At 42.7% G+C, this 22,420-nt stretch overlaps 1 protein-coding gene across 4 annotated transcripts in view; it reads left to right on the top strand.

Annotated features, from left to right (window-relative positions):
• LOC134957932 (complement factor H-like) overlaps window positions 1-22,420 on the top strand; it is a 1,300,757-nt gene that overhangs the window by 181,169 nt on the left and 1,097,168 nt on the right. For all 4 annotated transcript variants that reach the window (XM_063940180.1, XM_063940181.1, XM_063940178.1 and 1 more), the window contains exon 4: window positions 20,777-20,962. In XM_063940180.1, the coding sequence (XP_063796250.1) occupies window positions 20,777-20,962 (186 nt within the window). The remainder of the gene's footprint in view (window positions 1-20,776; window positions 20,963-22,420) is intronic.

The following is a 22,420-nucleotide window of genomic DNA, read 5'->3' as shown; positions in this document are numbered from 1 at the left end:
GTCGGTTTTGTTTCAGATAAAAATTGCATCTATATCTGATGATCAGACCTTCACTCAGGGTGTTCTTAGGATTCAGCCTCCATATGTCCCTTCTTTGGCTCCATGGGATCTGTCTGTTGTGCTAGACACCCTGCAAGAGTTTCCATTTGAGCCTCTTGAATTGGTGGATCTTAAATAACTTACTGCCAAGGTCCTGTTCTTGCTGGCCATGGCCTCTGCTAGACGGGTGTCGGACATAGGCGCTTTGTCCTGTCGTCCATCCTTCCTAATATTTCACTGTAACAGGGCAGTTCTCTGAACTCGCCCAGGATATTTGACTAAGTTGGTGTCATCTTTTCACCTTAATCAAGAGATTGTGGTTCCGGCCTTTATTTCTGACTTGTCTTCCAAAGAGAGGTCTTTGGATTTAATAAGGGCTCTCCGTATATATGTGGAGAGGACTGCCGCTATCAGGAGGTCAAATACCCTTTTTGTACTGTTTGGTTTTCCACAAATGTGGCTGGCCTATGAATAAGAAAACCTTGGCCAGATGGATTAGAATTGTTATTGCACAAGCTTATGTACAAGCTGGACTCCCAGCTCCTGCTGCTACTAAAGCCCATTCTACTCTGTCTGTTGGAACTACTTGGGCGGCCAGCCATGGCGCATCTGCAGAACAATTGTGCAAGGTGTCTACATGGTCCTCTGTAAACACATTTATTAGGTTCTATGCCTTTGATACTTCCGCTTCCCAGGATGTTTCCTTTGGATGTAGGGTTTTCATACCCACTAAGGCACATCCTCTCCCTTGAGGAACTGCTTTAGCACATCCTCTATGTTTCTCTGTGGAAACAAATATAACCTGATGCAGAAAAGGAGATTTATGGAAGACTTACCATAGTTAACACCCTTTATGCGAGGTACATTGGGATCCACAGGGCGCCCACCCTGACGCACTTAGCTTCTATGGGTTTGTATGGCATTAGACACTGGTCCCTTCTCCTGTCATGAGAATGTGGTTTTCTGTGACTAACTCTTCACCCAGATGTTTTCTTGTAGAATCCAATGTATCTCACAAAAAGAGTGTTAACTATGGTAAGTCTACCATAACACTTCTATTTAACAGCTTACAGGAAAGGGTCAGCACCCCTGTATTTTAATAACACCCCTATAGAGCATACAAGGCAGGGCCAGTGTACCTTTATTTTAACAACAGCACCCCTGTATTTTTTTTACAGCATACAGGACAGGACCGGCACCCCTGTATTTTAACAACACCCCTGTATTTCTTACAGCACACAGGACAGGGCCAGTGTACCTTTATTTTAACAACAGCACCCATGTATTTTTACAGAATGCAGAACAGTGCCAGCACCTATGTATTTTAATAACACACCTGTAATTTTACAGCATTCAAGACAGGGCAAGTGTACCTTTATTTTAACAACAGCACATCTGTATTTTGACAGCATACAGGACAGGGCCAGGATCCCTGTATTTTAACAACACCCCTATATATTTACCGCATACAGGACAGGGCCAGCACCCCTGTATTTTCACAGCACTCCTGTAATTGTACTGCATATAAGGCAGGGCCAGTATAACTCTATTTAAACAACAGCACCCCTGTATTTGTACAGCATACAGGACAGGGCCAGCACCCCTGTAGTTTAACCAAACCCTTTTTACAGCATATAGGACAACGCCAGGACCTCTGTATTTTCACAGCACCCCTGTAATTTTAGTGCATACAAGACATGGCAAGTGCACCTTTATTTTAACAAATGGACCCCTGTACATAAGAATAAAAATGGGAATGTATTACTGCACACACTAGGAGCTGCAAACTCTTAACTGTGAATTATGTACACCCAACATACAAGTAGAACAGTGATAGATAATAAAATCACGGTACAAGAAGAATAAAGACACCATACAGTGTAGTATGTTCAGAATATATAAGTACACTTATTACAACAAGGGAGGAGATTGTGTTTTTTATGGAACTTCTCCTTCCTTCATCATTTGAATCAGTGACATGCGGTGAGGTCACTGGTTGGGGAGGCACTGGCAGCTAAGAAGCCCCCCCCCCCCCCTGAAAAAAAAAAAAAACTGTGTGGTCCCCCGACACACCAGTAAAACCAGCACCAGGCAGAACCAGCCAGGGGGAGTAATGCCATAGCAGGGGAGACACTCAGTGTGGGGTCCCCCTGCCATAACATTAATCTGCCCCCCAGCCAGTCAGCCCAGGGTTGGAATTACTCGGAAAGTGGGAACCCCAAAAAATAAAAATGGGGTCCCCCCTCCCGAGCAACAACCAGCACTGGGCTGATAGCCCAGTGCTATGCCCCGCACCCCTGGTGGCGGTGGGTGCGGGGTTCATTGTGTTAATATTGTTCTTTACAGGTTCCTACAGGTCCCAGCAAGCCTGCCCCAGCAAGCTGGCACTTGGAGAACCACAAGTGCCAGCATGCCTGGACACAAAGGGCCTGCTGGCACCTGTAGTCCACCTGCAAAGAATAGTAATATTGTTCTTTACAGGTAGCCTACAGGTCCCAGCAAGCCTGCCCCAGCATGCTGGCACTTGGAGAACCACAAGTGCCAGCATGCCTGGACATAAAGTGCCCGCTGGCACCTGTAGTCCACCTGTAAAGAAAATATTAAAATAAAAACACCACACTGTCTTAAAAATAAACTTTATTAAACTGGGTCTTCACCTGGGGGCGGCGGCCTTTAAGCTCTTTTGCGTGGCCGCCGCCTTCCCAGGGCTTCCGGCGTCTTCACCTGGGGGGGCGCCACCCCCCCCAGGGCTTCCAGCGTCTTCACCTGGTGGGCGGCGGCTGCTAAGCTCTTTTGCATAGCCGCCGCCCAGCCAGGACTTCCAGCCGTCTTCATTCTTCAGGAGCTCTTCACAGCTCCTCCTCCGCCGTCGGACTGACTCTCCTCCGCCTCGCGCTGACTTATATAAGTCAGCCGGCGGGGGCGGGGCGATGACGCGGCGAGCCGTGATTGGCTCGCGGCGGCCATCTTGAATTTCAAAAATTACGCTGAGGCGCCATTTTTGAAACTGGAACCGCTCCGCTGCCAAACTCTGCATAATAAAGGTATTTCCGCCGCCACACCACCGCCGCAACCCGCTCCGCCGACGCCCGCTCCACCGCCGCATCCCGCCGCCCGCACCATCGCCGCATCCCGCCGCCCGCACCTCCTCCCCCGCGTCGCACACACAGTGATTGACAGCGGATCCAGTGACGGATCCGCTGGCCAATCACTGTGGCCTCACTGACAGGGACGTGCTTTCATAGGTTGAAAGCACGTCCCTGTATGAAAGCGGCACCACTAATGGTGCCGCTTTCCCATACATTTTCAATGGGCTTTTACAGCCCATGGATAGTCACCGCCCGTACCCGCCCCCCGCTCCCCATACTTTCCCCTGTGACAACGGGAGGCACCACGATCGGTGCCTCCCAAACACATACAGAGGGGAGCAACGTAAAGAATAATATAAAGAAGATACATATGACACAGAATATGTGTCATATGCATCTTCTTTGTATTATCTTAATCATTATGACATTATGACAGGGGAGGCACTGCCTCCCCTGCCTCCCCTGACTGCACGTCCCTGATTTGAATCCAATAGTGGTAAAGAAGAAGTTCCATAAAAATCACCATCTCCTCCCTTGTTGTACTAAGGGGGTAATTAAGAGTTGATCGCAGCAGCAAATTTGTTAGCAGTTGGGCAAAGCCATGTGCACTGCAAGGGGGGCAGATATAACATGTGCAGAGAGAGTTAGATTTGGCTGGGGTGTGTTCAAACTGAAATCTAAATTGCAGTGTAAAAATAAAGCAGCCAGTATTTACCCTGCACAGAAACAAAATAACCCACCCAAATCTCTCTCTGCAAATGTTACAATTGCCACACCTGCAGTGCACATGGGCCCTCATTCCGAGTCGTTCGCTCGGTATTTTTCATCGCATCGCAATGAAAATCCGCTTAGTACGCATGCGCAATATTCGCACTGCGACTGCGCCAAGTAATTTAACAATGAAGATAGTATTTTTACTCACGGCTTTTTCATCGCTCCGGCGATCGTAATGTGATTGACAGGAAATGGGTGTTACTGGGCGGAAACACGGCGTTTTATGGGCGTGTGGATGAAAACGCTACCGTTTCCGGAAAAAACGCAGGAGTGGCTGGAGAAACGGGGGAGTGTCTGAGCGAACGCTGGGTGTGTTGGTGACGTCAAACCAGGAACGACAAGCACTGAACTGATCGCACAGGCAGAGTAAGGTTGAAGTTACTCAGAAACTGCAAAGTAGTTTGTAATCGCAATATTGCGAATACATCGGTCGCAATTTTAAGAAGCTAAGATACACTCCCAGTAGGCGTAGGCTTAGCGTGTGTAACTCTGCTAAATTCGCCTTGCGACCGATCAACTCGGAATGAGGGCCATGGTTTTGCCCAACTGCTAACAAATTTGCTGCTGCGATTAACTCTGAATTACCCCCTAATTGTACTTCTATATTCTGAACATACTACACTGTATGGTGTCTTTATTCTTCTTCTTTTTTTTTTTTTAAGATACCCATTCTGTGAATGTCTATGGTACTCTTAGTGAAGATTGAAAAGTTATTTGTATCTCCAAAAACATTGGGAATAAGGACTCTCATTGCAGTGAAGTACTGTGTTTTTAAGATTTGTTTTTAGGGAGCACAAAATCATTTACTGTGAGAGATAGGACAGCAACACCCATGTACCCCTAACAGCACAGGGACACCACAGTGAATGGACAGCACCCCTAGAGAGCATGCACTGACCTACCCAACGCCACCACCCACAGAGAGACAGAGGTCTGTCTCCCTTGCTCTCAAAGTCCAGAGTGAAAATGCAGTGACGCACGGCTCTTTATATGTAATCCAAAACCCGTGAGAATCTGACAACGGGATGATCACTTTTTGCCGCCTTCTGGTATCTGAGTCTGGCAGGAAGTCCCGAGCCGGACTCGGTTCCTGCTCAGACCATGAAGTTGGGGGGGTTCGGCTCTCTGAGAACTGAACCCTCTCATCTTTAATCTATATCTATCTATAGCAAGAGTCCAGTTGAGTGTGAGAAAAGATCCCCCCACACACAGCACAACACTGCAGGACTTTGATGAATTTAAATTTGTATAACTACTTCGCATATAGATATATGTATGTATATATATATATATATATATATATATATATATACTGCGCATATATACAAGGACAGATTGGGGGCTAAAGCTACCGGGAAACTTCCTGGGATGCCGTCAGGTCTAGGGATGGCCATCCGGTCTCCTAGGTTGAATGCCACATCTGACCCCACCCCCAGGCACGTGTCACTCACCATTCTTGAGTGAAAGGCTCTGGCAGCCCTCCACCACCTGTAAGCAGCCTGCAGCATTAGGGACTCTGAGCTTATGAACTCGCAAGAGGACAGCCTACTCTTACGAGACCTAGTGAATCAAGGAAGCACAAGCACCGCTGCGGGACCAGAGAGCCGTGACATTATGCTGTGTGTCTCATCCCCTCGGAGAGTGAAGCATCTGAAAAGCAGATTCAAGCGGACCTACACGGGCATACAGTATGACCAGCAAAGACACTTCCTGGAGTGGCATCCAGTGAACAGCAGTGTGAAGAAATGAGAAGCAGCATGAATCTGCGAGGGTGCCACGCAGAGCGTACAGAGTGAATTTGTCAGGTTGGAGGGGGGGACTGCCGCCGCTGCCAAGCAGAAGTCCCGGACAGCAGGAGGAACATTGCTACCCTACGAATTGGCTCTGATGATGGGACAGCTACACAGTCACTACTGGGTACTCTCTCTAGGCGACCAAGCTAGCTACACTACTTCTATTCCCTTATCTATAGGGACCTTATCCGCACATCCTCTCATTGTTGGCACCTACAGAATCCTCTGCAATGTTTACCTAACAACAAAGGTTCTGAGGATCATGCCATTAAGGCAGAAGTGTGCCATTTTCTATCCTTTCCTCCCACTCTCTCATTAACCCGTCCAATGTGTATAAGGAAATGCGAAAGCTGAAGTGGAACACTCAAACAGCCCTGGGACCTAAAGCATATCACCGCTCCCTACTGTTAGTACACACTGAGGGGGTGCAGTGCTGTGCTGGGTGACACAGAAGGGGTGCTGTGACAGAGGGGGTGCCAGTGGAAGTGCTGTGACACTTATTGTGGCTTCACAAATGGTACAGATGGATTGACAATTGTTTTAATAAATGGGTAAAAATAATGCCACACAGAAGAAAAAGTAATGGACAGGTGGCAACTACTGAAAAGTACAGTGCCTGAACAACAATACACACTTTTTATTTATTTTTTAACACTGCAGTAAGTAAAAGATGGGTGATACGTACTGAACATTGGGGGTCATTCCGAGATGATCGTAGCTGTGCTAAATTTAGCACAGCTACGATCATTCACACTGACATGCGGGGGGATGCCCACCAACACATAGCTATTCCGCCCTGCATGTCGGTGCTGCTCCCCCCCATGCAGAAGTGCAAAGGCATCGCACAGCGATGATGCCTTTGCACTTCAAGAGCAGCTCCCGACCAGTGCAGCTTTAACGTGCGGACCGGGAGCTACTCATCGCTCCTCGGCCCGCAGCAGTGACATCACACAGCCGTTGCGGCCCGCCCCCCTTTTCGGTCTGGCCACGCCTGCATTGGCCGGACTGCGCCCACAAAATGGTGGCCAAATGCTGCCATTCTGCCCCCACCAACCAGCGACCGCCTCTGCCTGTCAATCAGGCAGAGGCGATCGTAGCAGCCTGACGGCCTTCGGCGCTTGCGCAGTTCTGACCCGATTGCACCGCTGCGATAAACTGCAGCGTGTGATCGGGTCAGAATGACCCCCATTGTTACAACACCCACATTCTTTTTTTTTTTAACTCTGCAGTAAGAAAAAAAAACAACGGCGGCACACACTGAATGTTATTTGGAAGTACAGTGCCTGAACAACATCACACACATTTTATTTATTTTTTAACACTACAGTAAGCAACAGATGGGTGGCACCTACTGAACATTATTTGTAAGTACTGTGCCTGAACAATGACACACACATTTAATTTTTTTATAATGAGGATTTTCCTAGCACTGACATAGTCACAGTGCTGCAGCCCTTCATTGATGACACTAAGTCTTAGGGGGAGACAGAGTATTGAACTGTACTTAATCACAGTCACAGTAACATAATAATAATAATAATAATAATAATAATAATAAGCTACTGTGACTGTTTAAAGACAGTTGGATGCAGTGTCACCCTAAAACTCTATGTCATCAGTAAAGGGGTGTGGGCATCAGTGTGATTAAGGGCTACTGTGACTTATTATTATTATTATTATTATTATTAATATTATAATTACTAATAAAGTCACAGTAGCCCTTAATCACACTGCAGCCCACAGCCCTTCAAGTATGACACAGAGTCTTAGGGTGACACGGTATCCCACTGTCCTTAATCAGTAACAGTAGCTCTTAATTAAGTCACAGTAGCCCACATCAGCCTTTAATCACACTGCAGCTGATAGCCCTTCACTGCTGACAGTCTGAGGATAATATTGTATCCCACTGCCCTTAATAAATCACAGTATCTCTTAATAGTCACAGTAGCCCACAATAACTCTTAATCACACTGCAGCCCACAGCCCTTCACTGATGACACAGAGTCTTAGGGCGGGATTCAATTCTCTTCACCCCTTTACACACCCATTCTGTATAATTTGAAAAGCCTGTTACCTGCTGATTTTTCTATATGCTGATAGCGGGATCCCTAAAGTCAGAATCCCAACACATCACGTAGGTAAGCACCAGAGTTGTGGTTAAAGTTACACACTAGAGCGAGAGTTAGGGTTAGGCTGTGTCAGAGGAAGTTAGGGATAGGCTGTGAAAGGGCCAATTAGGGTTAGGCTACAGGAGGGCCATGTTAGGGGTAGGCTGCCAGAGGGATGGGTTATTGTTAGGATTAGAGGTAGAGTAAAAAGGTTTCTGGATGAAAGGTCAACAGTAAATAGGTTGATAGTCAATAAGTCAACCCCATATGGTCAACATGCATTAGGTCAACAAGTACAAAAGGTTGACATTTAAAAGATCGACAGTGCTTAAGGTCAACATTTTCAAATGGTCATTATGAGAATGGTCAACACATATGGTTGACAAGTTTTTTTTTCATATTTTTTCAACATTTTAATTATTTACCATCCACCTGGTCTTGGAATAGTAACCTGTGTAGAGTCCAGTGGTAGCAGAATGAGGCACCTTGCCTGAAGCGTGGTGGGCAAAGCAGTACACTAATTGGGGTCACATGTGGTTTCAAATGGTCAATGGCACCCAAAATAACAAACAAACTTGTGTTGACCATTTCCATGTTGACCTTTTGATTGTGTCAATCTGTTGTACATGTCCACTATTTCAGGTATATACCTTTTATATATTAACCTGTTGACTCTGACCACCATTTGACCGTGTCGACATATTGCATGTTAACCACATGAGGGCAAACTATTAACTATAAATCTAATTATGGATGACTCAATGATCCACACCCAGGTAGAAAAACGTATTATTATCCTTTATGTATATGGTGCCACAAGGGTTCCACAGTACATAAACAAATGAGCAAAACAAGAAAACAGTGACTTACAGTACAAGATAATGTATTACAAATAGCTAAACTAAAGTGTATGCTAACAAATGCAAGAAGTCTATCAGGTAAAATGAGGGAATTAGAAATTATTACAAGACCAATATTATATTATAGGTATGACGGAGACCTGGTGGGATGACTCACATAACTGGGCAGCACGTTTGGAGGCATATCTCTGTTCAGGAGAGACAGCGCTAAGAAAAAAGGTGGAGGAGGTATGCCTTTACATTAAACCATTCTTAAAACCATACCTAAAGGAGGTGATCTACGAAGGAACAGAAGATAATGTGGAGGCACTGTGGGTTGAAATATCATGTGGGGGATCAGGAACTAAAAAGATAATATTAGGTACATGCTACAAACCACCTCACATTAGTTTGACTGAGGAGATTCAACTATTGCAGCAAATAGAAAAATCAGCAGGATTGGAGGAAGTCATAATTATTGGGGACTTTAACTACCCTGACATAAATTGGAACAATGTATCATGTGTTACAGCTAGGGGGAAAAGGTTCTCAAATATGCTAAAAGACCTATTTGTCTCAATTAATCAAGGAGCCTACTAGAAACAGTACAATACTGAACCTAGTAGTAACTAATAATGTGGAGATAATATCAAATACTAAAGTAGGGGAGACATTGGGAAACAGCGATCACAATATGGTCACATTCGATATTGGTTTCCAAAAACACCACTATAAGGGTTCAGCAAAGACTTTTAACTTCAGAAAAGCAAATTTCAACAGTCTCAAAGAAGCACTGAAGGGCATTTACTGGGATACACTGTTCAATGGTAAGAACACCGCTGAAATGTGGGAAGCTTTCAAATGGTTGCTCGATAATTATACTTGTAAATTCATTCCCATGAGCAGCAAACACAAAAGTTAATACAGGTTGAGTATCCCTTATCCAAAATGCTTGGGACCAGAGGTATTTTGGATAACAGATTTTTCCGTATTTTGGAATAATTGCATACCATAATGAGATATCATGGTGATGGGACCTAAATCTAAGCACAGAATGCATATATGTATCATATACACCTTATACACACAGCCTGAAGGTAATTTTTGCCAATATTTGTTATAACTTTGTGCATTAAACAAAGTGTGTGTACATACACACAATTAATTTATGTTTCATATACACCTTGTATACACAGCCTGAAGGTCATTTAATACAATATTATTAATAACTTTGTGTATTAAACAAAGTTTGTGTACACTGAGCCATCAAAAAACAAAGTTTTCACTATCTCACTCTCACTCAAAAAAGTCCGTATTTCGGAATATTCCGTATTTCGGAATACATGGATATGGGATACTCAACCTGTAATACAAACCGATGCAGGTTAAGGAAGAAATGGGTATATTAGGGCAGATGTATTAAGCCTGGAGAAGTGATAAAGCAGTGATAAGTGCAAGGTGATAACGCACCAGCCAATCAACTGCTAACGTAATTTTTCAAAACTGTAATGATTGGCTAGTGCGTTATCACCTTGTACTTATCACTTCTTTATCATATCTTTATCCCTTCTCCAGGTTAATACATCTGCCCCAAAGAGACATGCTTTCAAAGCTTTTAAATAAAATGGGGGTCACTCCACTTCTACAAGGAAAGTAACAAGAAATGCAAAACAGAAATCAGAGCAGATAAAAAAAGAAAACAAAAAGCAAATTGCTAAGGAGAGTAAAATGAACCCAAAAAAGTGTTTTAAAGTATATAAACAGCAGAAGGTTAAAAGGAGAGAATATTGGACCAATTAAAGGAAAATTGTGCGTATTGACAAGTGATGACAAACTAAAAGCAGAAATATTCAACACATTTTTTTCATCAGTGTTTATGAGAGAGGAACAATTGTTAGAAGAAACGACTAACATAAGTAATGGCAACATACCATTGCTTAGCACTTATTTGAGAGAGGAAGTAGTACGTGAGTGACTAAGCAAAATTAAGATTTATAAATCACCGGGTCCAGATGGACTTCACCCAAGGATTCTTATGGAGCTTCACTCAGAATTAGCAAAGCCTCTGTATTTGATTTTTTATGATTCAATTAAAACAGGCATGATACCAAAGGACTGGTGTATAGCAGAGGTAATGCCTATATTTAAAAAGGGAAGAAAAACTTATCCCGGTAACTATAGACTGAATAGTTTAACATCAGTAGTGGGAAAAATTTTGCAGGGAATATTAAAGGATAGCATACAGGAGTTTTTGGATACCTCCAATGTTATTGCTAGGAACCACAATGGTTTTGTGAGGGACAAGTGATGCCAAACTAACTTAATTGGTTTCTACAAAAAAAGTGAGCAATAATCTTAACCAGGACAATGCAGTAGATGTGGTCTGTTTAGACTTTGCAAAAGCCTTCAATACAGTGCCTCACACGAGGCTGATTTTCAAACTAAAAGAGCTCTGCATAGGCAACACCATTTGTACTTAGGTAAGTAATTGCCTTGATAACAGGGAACTGTGGTTTATGGTTAATGGTATGTTCTCCAACTGGGCAACAGTATTCAGTGGAATATTGCAAGGGTCAGTACTCAGGCCTCTACTGTTTAATATATTTATTAATGATTTAGGAATAGATCTGTAAAGCACGGTATCAATTTTTGCAGATGATACTAAACTATGTAGGGTAATTAACTCAGACAAGGATTCAGAGTCCCTACAGAATTACTAATTTAAACTGGAGCTTTGGGCATCTAAATGGAGAATGAGATTTAAGATTGATAAATGTAAAGTCATGCACTTCGGAACTAAAAATAACCATGCATCCTCCAAATTAAATGCAGAGATTTTAGGAGAAACTGTATTAGAAAAAGATTTGGGGATGCTCATTGATAATAAATGTAACAACAGTAAACAATGTCAGATTGCCGCAACAAAGGCAAATAAGGTTTAAGCCTCCATAAAACTGGGAATTGTGACAAGGGATGAAAGTGTAATCATACCTTTATATAAATCACTGGTACGGCCACATCTTGAATATTGTGTTCAATTTTGGGCACCACAATATAACAAAGATATCTTAGAGCTTGAAAGGGTTCAGAGATGAGCAACTAAATTGATAAGGGGGTTAGAGAAGTTAGAATATGAGGAAAGGTTTACCAGGTTAAATATGTTCTCACTTGAAAAGAGGCGTCTACGAGGAGACATTATCAATATATATATAAATACATAAAGGAACAATACATGGAGCTATCCGGCAATTTGTTTATTAGTATACCTATACAAAGGACACACGGATACTCTGTGGTTAGAAGAGAAAAAATTTAATACTGTACCAACAAAGAAGGGAGTTCTTCACAATAAGCACATATAGTGGCAAGCTGCCCAATCAGATTGTGATGTCACTCAGGTGCTAAAAGGGAGGGGTAATTCTGTATAAGAAAAAACAATTTGTGTTCCTTAATGCACACTGAGTGAAAAATAATACTACATAATAATCAAATAATACAGAGATCTTAGTTGCGTATATCTGCAGATATAGGGTTAAGCCCCAGGCCGATTGGCAAGGCGGCTCCGTCACTGGGGGTCCTAATACTAGGTATGGGTCCAGGGTGCAGGGCCCCATCACTTCGGCACAGGTCGGCTACCCCAGATCAGCACACAGGTGAAAATTAATAAGGGTTAATAAGAAGCACATAAGTGCTATGTAAGTGAAGTGTGATTAAAATACAAAAATATATACAAAGTGATAGGGAAAATCAGAAGTGTTAATAAAGTGTTATGGTGTGCCGACCTGAAGCCGCCCAGCCATACCGACATAGGGGCCACCGCACCCGACCCCATAAATAATTACACATATGTCTGGGTCTGAATGCCCAGTGTAAGGCCACATGATAATGGCTCCTACAGCATCTGAGAGCCAGCTTACCTGGAGACACCCCTGACTTCTCCAATGTCACTCTGGAGTCAGCAATCCCTCCTAATGCTGACCCATCCATGCCTCTCTAAATATAATGCACATATAGTGGCAAGCTGCTCAATCAGATTGTGATGTCACTCATGTGCTAAAAGGGAGGGGTAATTCTGTATAAGAAAATACAATTTGTGTTCCCTAATGCACACTGAGTGAAAAATAATACTACATAATAATCAGATAATACGGAGATCTTAGTTGCGTATATCTGCAGATATAGGGTTAAGCCACAGGCCGATTGGCAAGGCGTCTCCGTCACTGGGGGTCCCTAATACTAGGTATGGGTCCGGGGTTCAGGACCCCATCACGTCGGTACAGGTCGGCTACTCCAGGTCAGCACACAGGTGAAAATTAATCCGGCAATTTGTTTATTAGTATACTTATACAAAGGACATGCGGATACTCTGTGGTTAGAAGTGAAAAAATGGAATACTGTACCAACAAAGAAGGGAGTTCTTCACAATCAGGGCAGCAAGGATCTAGAATGCCTTGGCAGAGAAGGTAGTAATGGCAGACTCAGTAATTAAGTTTAAAAATGGGTTGGATAAATTTCTAACTGATAAAGATATCCAGGTATATAACATTTGAAAAGACTGTATTGAGTTACTACAGGTATACTTAGGTTACATTCATATCAGTATAGGATCAAAACAAAGGTTGAAGTCGATGGACAACTTGTCTTTTTTTAAACTAACTATGTTACTATATTACTATATTCTATATAAACACTGCTGCATCAGCTGACATGGCACTAAAATATCCATCTGGGTGGCAGAAACTGAGGGTTAGATGCCATTGTATGGAGTATGGTGTAGAGAAGTATGTAGTAAGAGAATGAAAAGCTCTGCTCTTGAGAGCTTACATGCTAAAGGGGAGTGGTAGACAGACAAGTGTGACACAGATGGGGTAAACAGTAGGTGGGTCTTGAGAGCCCATTAGTTTTGTAGAGAGGTGGAGAGACTGACAGGGAGAGGTAGAGAATTCCAGGGCTACTGTAGGGAGCACCATGGCCAAAATATTGGTGGCAGGAGTGGGAAGAAGTAATCAGTTGGCAGGAGAGGCAGAAGAGGTCAGGTAGATGTATAAAGGGAGATAAGGTCAGACATGTAAATGGTAGAGGGATGGGTGAGGGCTTTGTAAGTGTGTGTGAGCAGCTTGAATTGGATTCTGAATGGGAATGGGAGCCAGTGTAAGTCTTGTAAGAGAGGGGAGGGGGAAATAGTATGTTTGGAGAGGAAGATGAGCTGGGCAGCAGCATTGAGGATAGATTGGAGTGGAGACAGGTAGTATTCAGGGAGACTAGATAGGATGAAATTACAGTAACACATTCTGTAGATGATACCAGTGACATCACAAGGGGGTGCACACAGCTCACAGGTGTCACCCACCGAGGGGTGACACCAAAACGCCAGCTCCTGCTCACTAACAGGAGCTGAGTGCTGCACTGTTACATTATGTGCAGCACTCAGCTCCTGTCACTGTGTAGAAGCCAGCACAGCAGGCACAGCACTCCCCGGGAGTCAGCCCGCCCCTCCCAAACCCCAAAGTGACTAAAAAATGGGTGTTGGGACCCTTCCGGTAAAAGTCTGGCTGCTTTCTTGGAGATTCAAGCGTCAAAAATGGGTGCCAGGCCATGAAGTTCCACCCCTTCCAATGAAGCCCCACCCCTTTTCCCACCACCGCACCAGGTGTCTAGGAGGTGAGTGATGTCTCTGGGAGATACAAGTGAGGAGAGAGTGGGACGGGGAGAAAATGTAGATTTGAGTTATAGAGATGATATCATAAGTCAAAAGAGGTAATGAGCTCACCTAAAGAGGACATATTGTATAGACTAAGGCAAAAAAAAGGTCCACGCATGGAACCTTGGGGGACACCTACTATTAGAGTAAGTATGGGTGAGGTGAAGTCATGAGAGGAGACAGAGGAGGCTAGCAAGAAGAGGGCAGTATCACACAAACTAATGGATTGAGGGATTTGTAGGTGGTCCACAGTTTCAAGAGGTCAAGTAGAATAAGCAGCGATTTGGCAGCATGGAGGTCATTGCAGACTTTCGGGAAGGCAGTTTCAGTGGAGTGAAGAGGACAGATGTCAGTCAGACTGAAATGGGTCAAGCAGTAGTTGGAAGAATGAAAGGCAGTAAGGTGGCAGTTGTAGTCAATATACTCAAGGCATTTGGAGGCAAAAAGGAGGAGAGAGATGGGTAAGTAGTTGTAGGGATACAATGGCATGCTTGAAGGCAGAGGGGACATTGCCTGATGAGAAGGAGAGATTGAGAAGGTGGGCAAGATAGAAACAGACGGAGGGAGAGAGGTAGCAGAGAAGGCAGGAAGGGATAGGATCTAATGGGGAGGTGGACCGGGGAGACCAGATCAGGAATATGACATCATCTCTAGATGTACAGATGTAGCCATAGTCATCATGGCTACATCTAGTTTACAGATTACAAGTTTTATCCCAGAACCGCGATTACAGGTTAAGATGACAGCCCGTGTTCCCAAAAAAAGCCTTCACCAAGACTTTAACTATACACCAATCAGAAAAATGAGAACTCGTGGCGCTACCGTAACCACAAACACAATCAAAGAGGTGGTCTAAAATTTACCACAAGATCCGGGTGGAATTCACTTACATAAGCATTGAATTCTAGAACAATAAAAAAATAAACACAATAGTGTAATATGTAACAGCAAAATAACATGCTTCTGAGGAAGGTCTTAGGACCGAAAACGCGTTTAAGCAAATCATCATTTGGTATTCCTTTGCTTTCACTGTCTGGTCATCAATTTCTTCCTGGATGCAGAGGGATTTTGGATCGGTGCTGTGAGAGGATATCATCTGATTTACCATATGATTGGTGATATATGCCCTTTAAGTTTTTAAAAATTGTGAGTGTATCATTTTTATTAAATTTTTCATTTTATAAAACTTTATTGCACCATATTGGCCTTTTTTAAGTTTTTAGTATTTCGTTGGGGATTTCTGGCTACACCTCCTATAAGGATGATACATATAGACCAATTTCATCTAGAATCCTGCTGATGATTTCCGGATACACCCCTTATGCGGATGACATGCATTGTTAAAAGTTTCTCCATGCGAGTGGAACCAGTAAAAACACATATTGGATATTTTGCTGTTACATATTACACTATTGTGTTTATTTTTTTATTGTTCTAGAATTCAATGCTTATGTAAGTGAATTCCACCCGGATCTTGTGGTAAATTTTAGACCACCTCTTTGATTGTGTTTGTGGTTACGGTAGCGCCACGAGTTCTCATTTTTCTGAATGGCTACATCTAGGCGCGAGTGCAGCTTGTTTGCCGTCACTCGCGTCCATGTCTCTTTGCGCATGTGACTTAGATGCACACATGCCCTATACAAAGTATATGGGGCTGCAAAAGACGCAGATCAGCATGGATAGGTGCAGGCACACCTATCCACGCTGTGAGTGCATGTTTTGGCAAGATGTAGCCATGATTAGCATGGCTACATCTTTATGTGAAGTTAGTAGCAAGGGCATATAGTTGAGGCAAGGGTAAGCAGAGAAGGGAGTTGACAGTGATGAGGTCTTGAAGTATGACTGTTTATGGAGGGAAGGGCGGCACTGTAGGATCAGAGCATAAATTTGATGTGGAGAAAGTATGGTTTATAGCGTGACTTTCTCCAAAGAGGGAGAGGGGGAATAGGAAGTTGGAGTAGTCAAAAATATAATGGTGAGTGAAGACCAGATCAAGTGAGTGCCTACATACATGGGAGTGTGAGGAGGTCCACTGGGAAAGACCAAGTGATGATTTGAGGTTCAGAAGTTTAGAAGCAGAGGAATCTGTAGGGATATTTATTGGGATGTTGAAATCAACTAAGAAAATGGAGGGAATGTCTGAAGAGAGGAAGTCAGGGAGCCAGGGAGAAAAGTCACAGAAATTTTTTATGGAGAGCCAGGATGAAGGTAAATGACAGTAACCTGAAGTTGAACAGGTTGGAAGATATAGCATGGACCTCAAACGTAGATATTGTAAGGGAAGGTTCTGGGGGTAAGAGTTGGAAGGAGTAACTTGAGGATAGAAGGCTGCAACACCACCACTATGGTGACTGCTGGGCTGGGGGGTATGTGAGAATGTGAGGCCCCCAGTTGAGAGAGTAGCAGGAGAGGTGGTGTCAAAGTGGGAATCCCAGGTTTCTGTAATGGCTAGAAGATTCAGGGAGTTTAAGATAAAACATTTATGGGTGGAGCCAATTTGTTACAGACAGTTCTGACATTCCAGAGGGCATAGTAGAGAAGGAGAGAGTTTGTGGGAGATATGTGAATGAGATTATATGGGTTTCTGTAGCACTGAGGTGAGATTTTTTTGGGACAGCAGAGATTAAGAAGGTGCAGTGATTGTGTGGGCTCCTGTGCTAGGAAGGGAAACTGCAGGAGGTGGGTAGGAAGAGAGTTCAGCATGATGCAGATGGAAGTGAGATAACAGGGATAGAAGGAAGGGAGCCGGGCTGAGTGGTAGGGAGAAAGGGAAATGGTGGTGGAGAGGTGAATGAAACTGGCATTGGTACTGTGATGTGAAAAAAGCTGAAAGTACAAATATAAGTGAATGCAGGTGAAGTGTAAAGTTCTAGCAGTGTTCAAAACAGAAAGTTCAGTGCTGAGTGCCAGGTTATACAGGCAGGAATGGTTTGTTGTGAAGTAAGTGAACTTACATTTGTTGTTCAGAAGCAGTCCTTCAGTATTCCTGATAACTGATAGTATGTTCTTCTGTTTTCCTCCAGATTAATTCTCATATAACACTAGAGTTATGCTTCAGTTTTAATCAAACTTTGGTAAATATGCACTTAGATATATATATATATATATATATATATATACACAGCCTAAACTGCCACATCCTTTGGAACGAAACTTCACTAAAGATACAATGCATGTGTTCTCATTAATTGGATTCTACAACCTACTGGGAAATGTTGGAATTGTGCCTATCGGGAGCCCACTGTTGATATGTACCCAAACCCCTTGGATGGAGTCACCAAGCAACACACTGCCTGGAGAGGCTAGGGGCTGTCCTGTAGCTCACTGGAGTGCTGGGCATTCCTCCAGCATGATGAGAACAGGGGTATAAAAGGTCAGTCATACCCCCTAAATGTCATACACCAGCAGGGGCAGGAGATTTAAAATAACAGTGCTACCTCCAATTATTTATATTTTCTTCACTACCCTATTAACCTGTTTTCTCTTTGGGGAGTTTCCCCACGTCCTATGGGGCTATTGAGTCTACTGCTACAGTTTAGTGGCTTTTTTTTCCCAAGACAGCTATAATAAACTAGCTGGTGCAGGAGTCACTCAGTCCCCTATTCCCTATTACTATTTTATATAAGAGGTACACCACGTATAGGAGTATATTTTTCAGTATTTCTTTGTATGCCTGAATTTTTACAATTTACCCATCTGTGCATACAATACTTAAAGAACTCTGTAAATCTATTTTCAGTCTAATATGTTTAGTTTTTATTAGAAGTTTAAAAATGTTCTCTACACTGTAGTTCAGCTTTTTGGTACGCTTTTGACTAGACATTTTCAGGACAGGACAGACCAACCATTGAAGAGCCTACTGTATGTCTAACAATAGTAGGTACAAATGCTGTATTTTTCAAAATTATGAGGTGCAATGTCAGGCCCGTGTTCGCCTCTAAAAAGGAATTGTGTTATATTCCTCAATTTGACTATTCTTTATGAGGAGCATTGCCATTGGTTCCGTGAGCGCTTCTATATTTTTCTTTTTTTACGTTTTTAGGACATGACTTCAAGATGATGTGAAACCATTTCCAATGTGTTTCATGCAATGCTGCACTCTGTCAATGATGTTTGTCTGTTGTTGGACGCTCATATTTATGGTAGATATTTAAAAAAACTTTATTGTTCATATTGGTAAAAATAGAAGTTCCCACAGTAACTGATGCCATAAAAAAATGCTAAGCACCTAGCACTGCAGTAGTGTTCAGGATTATTAAAGCATTATTAAAATTATATGGAGGTTTTTCTATTGTAATGAAAAATATAAAATACATATAAATGTTTGGTTTTATGGAAAAAGAGTATGTGGAGTATGGGAATTAAATAAAAAAGGAAGAAGATTGTAAAAAGACATTTAATTCTGTTTCAATATTTAATCCATGCGTCTTTGCTGTCTTTAGCTCATAGATCCATTTGGTTTCCATTTTCTTTAGTTTGGTGGCAATGTCTCCTCCACGCAAATTCAAAAAGTCGTCCCACATCGGCATGGAGGAGACACTACTGCATTGCCATGTGCTTACCACCTTTTTTATGACATTACTTGCTATGGGAACTTCAGTTTTTACCAGTATGAACAATAACGTTTTTTTACAATTTCTTCTAAATATGAACGTCCATCAACAGACAAACATCGTTGATAAAGTGCAGCATTGCGCGAAATGCATTGGAAATGGGTACACATCATCTGGAAGTCACTTCCTGATAGGCATCCACACTTCAAGTCAGACAACAAATGCCAACGAGGAGCACAGCGGATCGCGGCCGTGTAAGATGGGGAGGACAGCGCCCACAGAGCCAAAAGTACCAGAGGTAGGATAGGGTCAGTTAGCTAGCAAAACCAGGTCCTGATTCAACGTGCATGTGGAATCCTTCATCTGACCACTTACCGCTTATACCGCAGGAACCCAACAAACATCAAAACTCTATCAATGAGTTGTAAACGTACCGAAACATTATATAATGAATGTTTAATATCTTTGTTTATGCACTAAGTGTTTCAGCATTACGCACATTCCAAATACCTTTATACACCATTTTTAAATGAAATATGCATAACAAGCTCTCTATTTATCCTTTTTAAAAAATATAATTTTTCAATGGAGCTGCTAAAAACCTAACGTGGGACACATACCTTTCCTATATTTACTTTACATGCCTGTAATGTAGACCAGTGGTTCTCAAACTGGGTCCTCAGGACCCCACACAGTTAACGTTTTAAAGGTCACCCGGCAGGTACACTGTGTATCACCAACTGTCACATTTTCAAAATCCACAGGTGAACTGGAAAATATGAACTGTGTGATGTCCCGAGGACCGAGTTTAAGAACCTGTGATGTAGACTATACAGGGCCAGCTCTACCATTAGGCAGCTTTAGACAACTGCTTAGGGCGCTAAGATCTAGAGAGGAATCCCTGCATCTGCTTATAACAAATGTAAGGATAACTCTGAGTAAACTTAATGCAGATGGCTGCTGTTGAACTTCTAAGATGCTACTTCCACACTTTCACCTGAGGCTGGAAAGTGAATATTGGTTTGTGGGTTGGAGAAGGGGTAAGGGGTAAGGGGATAGGCTGAAGTTTTGTCTAGGGTGCCGAGAACCCTTGCACTGGCCCTGAGACTATATATATGCAATATGGAAAATGTTGCTATGATACAACATATTTTAACTGTAATTAGCAAATTTAAGAAATCTATTTTGTTCATAGTCAAACATACATGTAAATTCCATATACACTTGTTTATCATTGACCTAATTTGTAAATGCTGCAAACCTCCTACTGCTCATGATGTGGTCAGGAAGAAAGCCCATGGGTAGATGGTGGATACTTTATTATACTGGCTTCATACCATACCATCTAGGACCATATAGGACACCTAGTGCTAATTAGGGCTATACTTTTGACAACCCCAACATACTGTACAGTGCCAAGAGTGGTGGCTATATATACTTATGCTACGACTTAATATGATTTATTTATATCATTATTTTTTTAAGATTTCTGACACGTTTCACCAGCTGGACAGCATCTGTTTCTCATATTCTCTAATTTGCTTTTCTCCTGCGCATTGTTGAATGCTATTGGAAATATGCTTGCAACTGATTGCTTCTGCTGGGTATTTATTAAATAGCAGCCAATTGTTTAATAATAAGCAGCTAAGACAAGCAATTAAATGTGGCATTTTGATTCACTGCTTAGTAAAAGACACCTACAGCAGAACTACATCGTTGCAAGGTACAGTTTGCTAAATCACCCTTACACCATTAGATATTATTAGATATTGTTTATACTGTATAAAGCTATTTTTGTGTGTACCCTGTTTCTGAATTTGCTATTCAGTGGCTGCATTGGCTTGTTACATTCATTATATTATATATTTTTTTCTTTTCAGAAATTGGCGGGAATTGTGGTCCAGCACCAGAAATAGAATTTGGAGACATCACAAATAGTAAAAGAGAAGAAAGTTATAAATCAGGTTCCAGAGTCTTTTATCGATGTCCAAATTTTTATGTACTTGACGGGAAAGAAGAAATTAAATGTGTGAATGGAGCTTGGGAAAAGGCACCGGTTTGTCTAAGTAAGTCCATAGTGGTTAATTCAACATCCACATACAGTACCTGCACATTTCACGTTATACAATTGGTTTACTGATTATAGATGTGTCCCCATAGATCTAGCCTCAGTACACCATGGAGTCTGAATACAGAGCAGATCAGAACTTGTTTTGGGTAAAAGCTGCGGATGCTACATTGAAGCACTTCAAATGCAGATTAAGAGACTTGGGATAATTCAGAGTTGATCGCAGCAGCAAATTTGTTAGCAGTTAGACAAAACCATGGGGGTCATTCCGAGTTAATTGCTAGCCTCCGTTGTTTGCTGCATAGCGATCAGTTAAAAAAACGGCTAATCTGCGCATGCGTATGCACTAAAATGCACACGCATGTCGTATGGGTACAAAGAACATTGTTGTTATGCATTACTTCTAGCGACGATTCCAATCGCACAGCCGAACGCAAGGAGATTGACAGAAAGAGGGCGTTTCTGGGTGTCAACTGACCATTTTCAGGGAGTGGTAGGGAAAACGCAGGTGTGACCAGGCATTTGCAGGGCGGGTATCTGATGTCAATTCCGGGTTCTTCTTCGCTAGAATCATCGCATACGATAAGTAACTACAGGGCTGGTCTTGTTTTGCACAAAATGTTTTTGTAGCTGCTCGGCTGCAAATGCGATCGCACTTCTGCAAAGCAAAAATACACTCCCCCATGGGCGGCGACAATGTGTTTGCGCTGCTGCTAAAAGTAACTAGCGAGTGATCAACTTAGAATGAGGGCCAATGTGCACTGCAGGCAGAGGTGTAGCATTGAGAAATGACCCTCAGAGCAGGGTCATGTCACGGCACCCCCACCCACCGCCACACACACATACATACATACATACATACATACATACATACATACATACATACATAGATTCATACACATTTAGGCACATACATACATAAACACACAAATACAGTATACACAGATATATACACACACACAAACACACAAATATACACACGCATACACATACACATATACACACAGACATACATAAACACACACATACATGTATACACATTAGCACACAGACATATACACACACATTTACACACAAACACAGACATATACATATAAACACACAGTATACACAGACATAAACACACAATAATTCTCACCAAGAGGCCAGCAGCAGAGCAGCTCCTCGTTCCAGCTTGGAGGGGCGGAGCTTCTATGTGATTGTCAGGCTGGACCTCCGTGGGTAGAAGGAAAGGACTGAGGAAAGGGAAGGGGTGGCCACCACACTGCCTGCATGTTCCAGATCACTAAATGCAGATCCCTGACAGCCAGGAAAGTTCTTCTTACAAGCCTTCAAACCTCCCTTCTTCCCTAACAACACACCACACTGCACTGCACTGCACTGGACTCTCTGCACTGTGCAATCAGTGATCTGCCCTTCCCTCTCTTCTAGTCATCTCCTCCTACCCCTGCCCGAG

Source organism: Pseudophryne corroboree, chromosome 9 (genome assembly GCF_028390025.1).
Source record: "Pseudophryne corroboree isolate aPseCor3 chromosome 9, aPseCor3.hap2, whole genome shotgun sequence".
Lineage (NCBI taxonomy): Eukaryota > Metazoa > Chordata > Amphibia > Anura > Myobatrachidae > Pseudophryne > Pseudophryne corroboree.
This window is presented reverse-complemented; position numbering and strand designations above follow the sequence as displayed.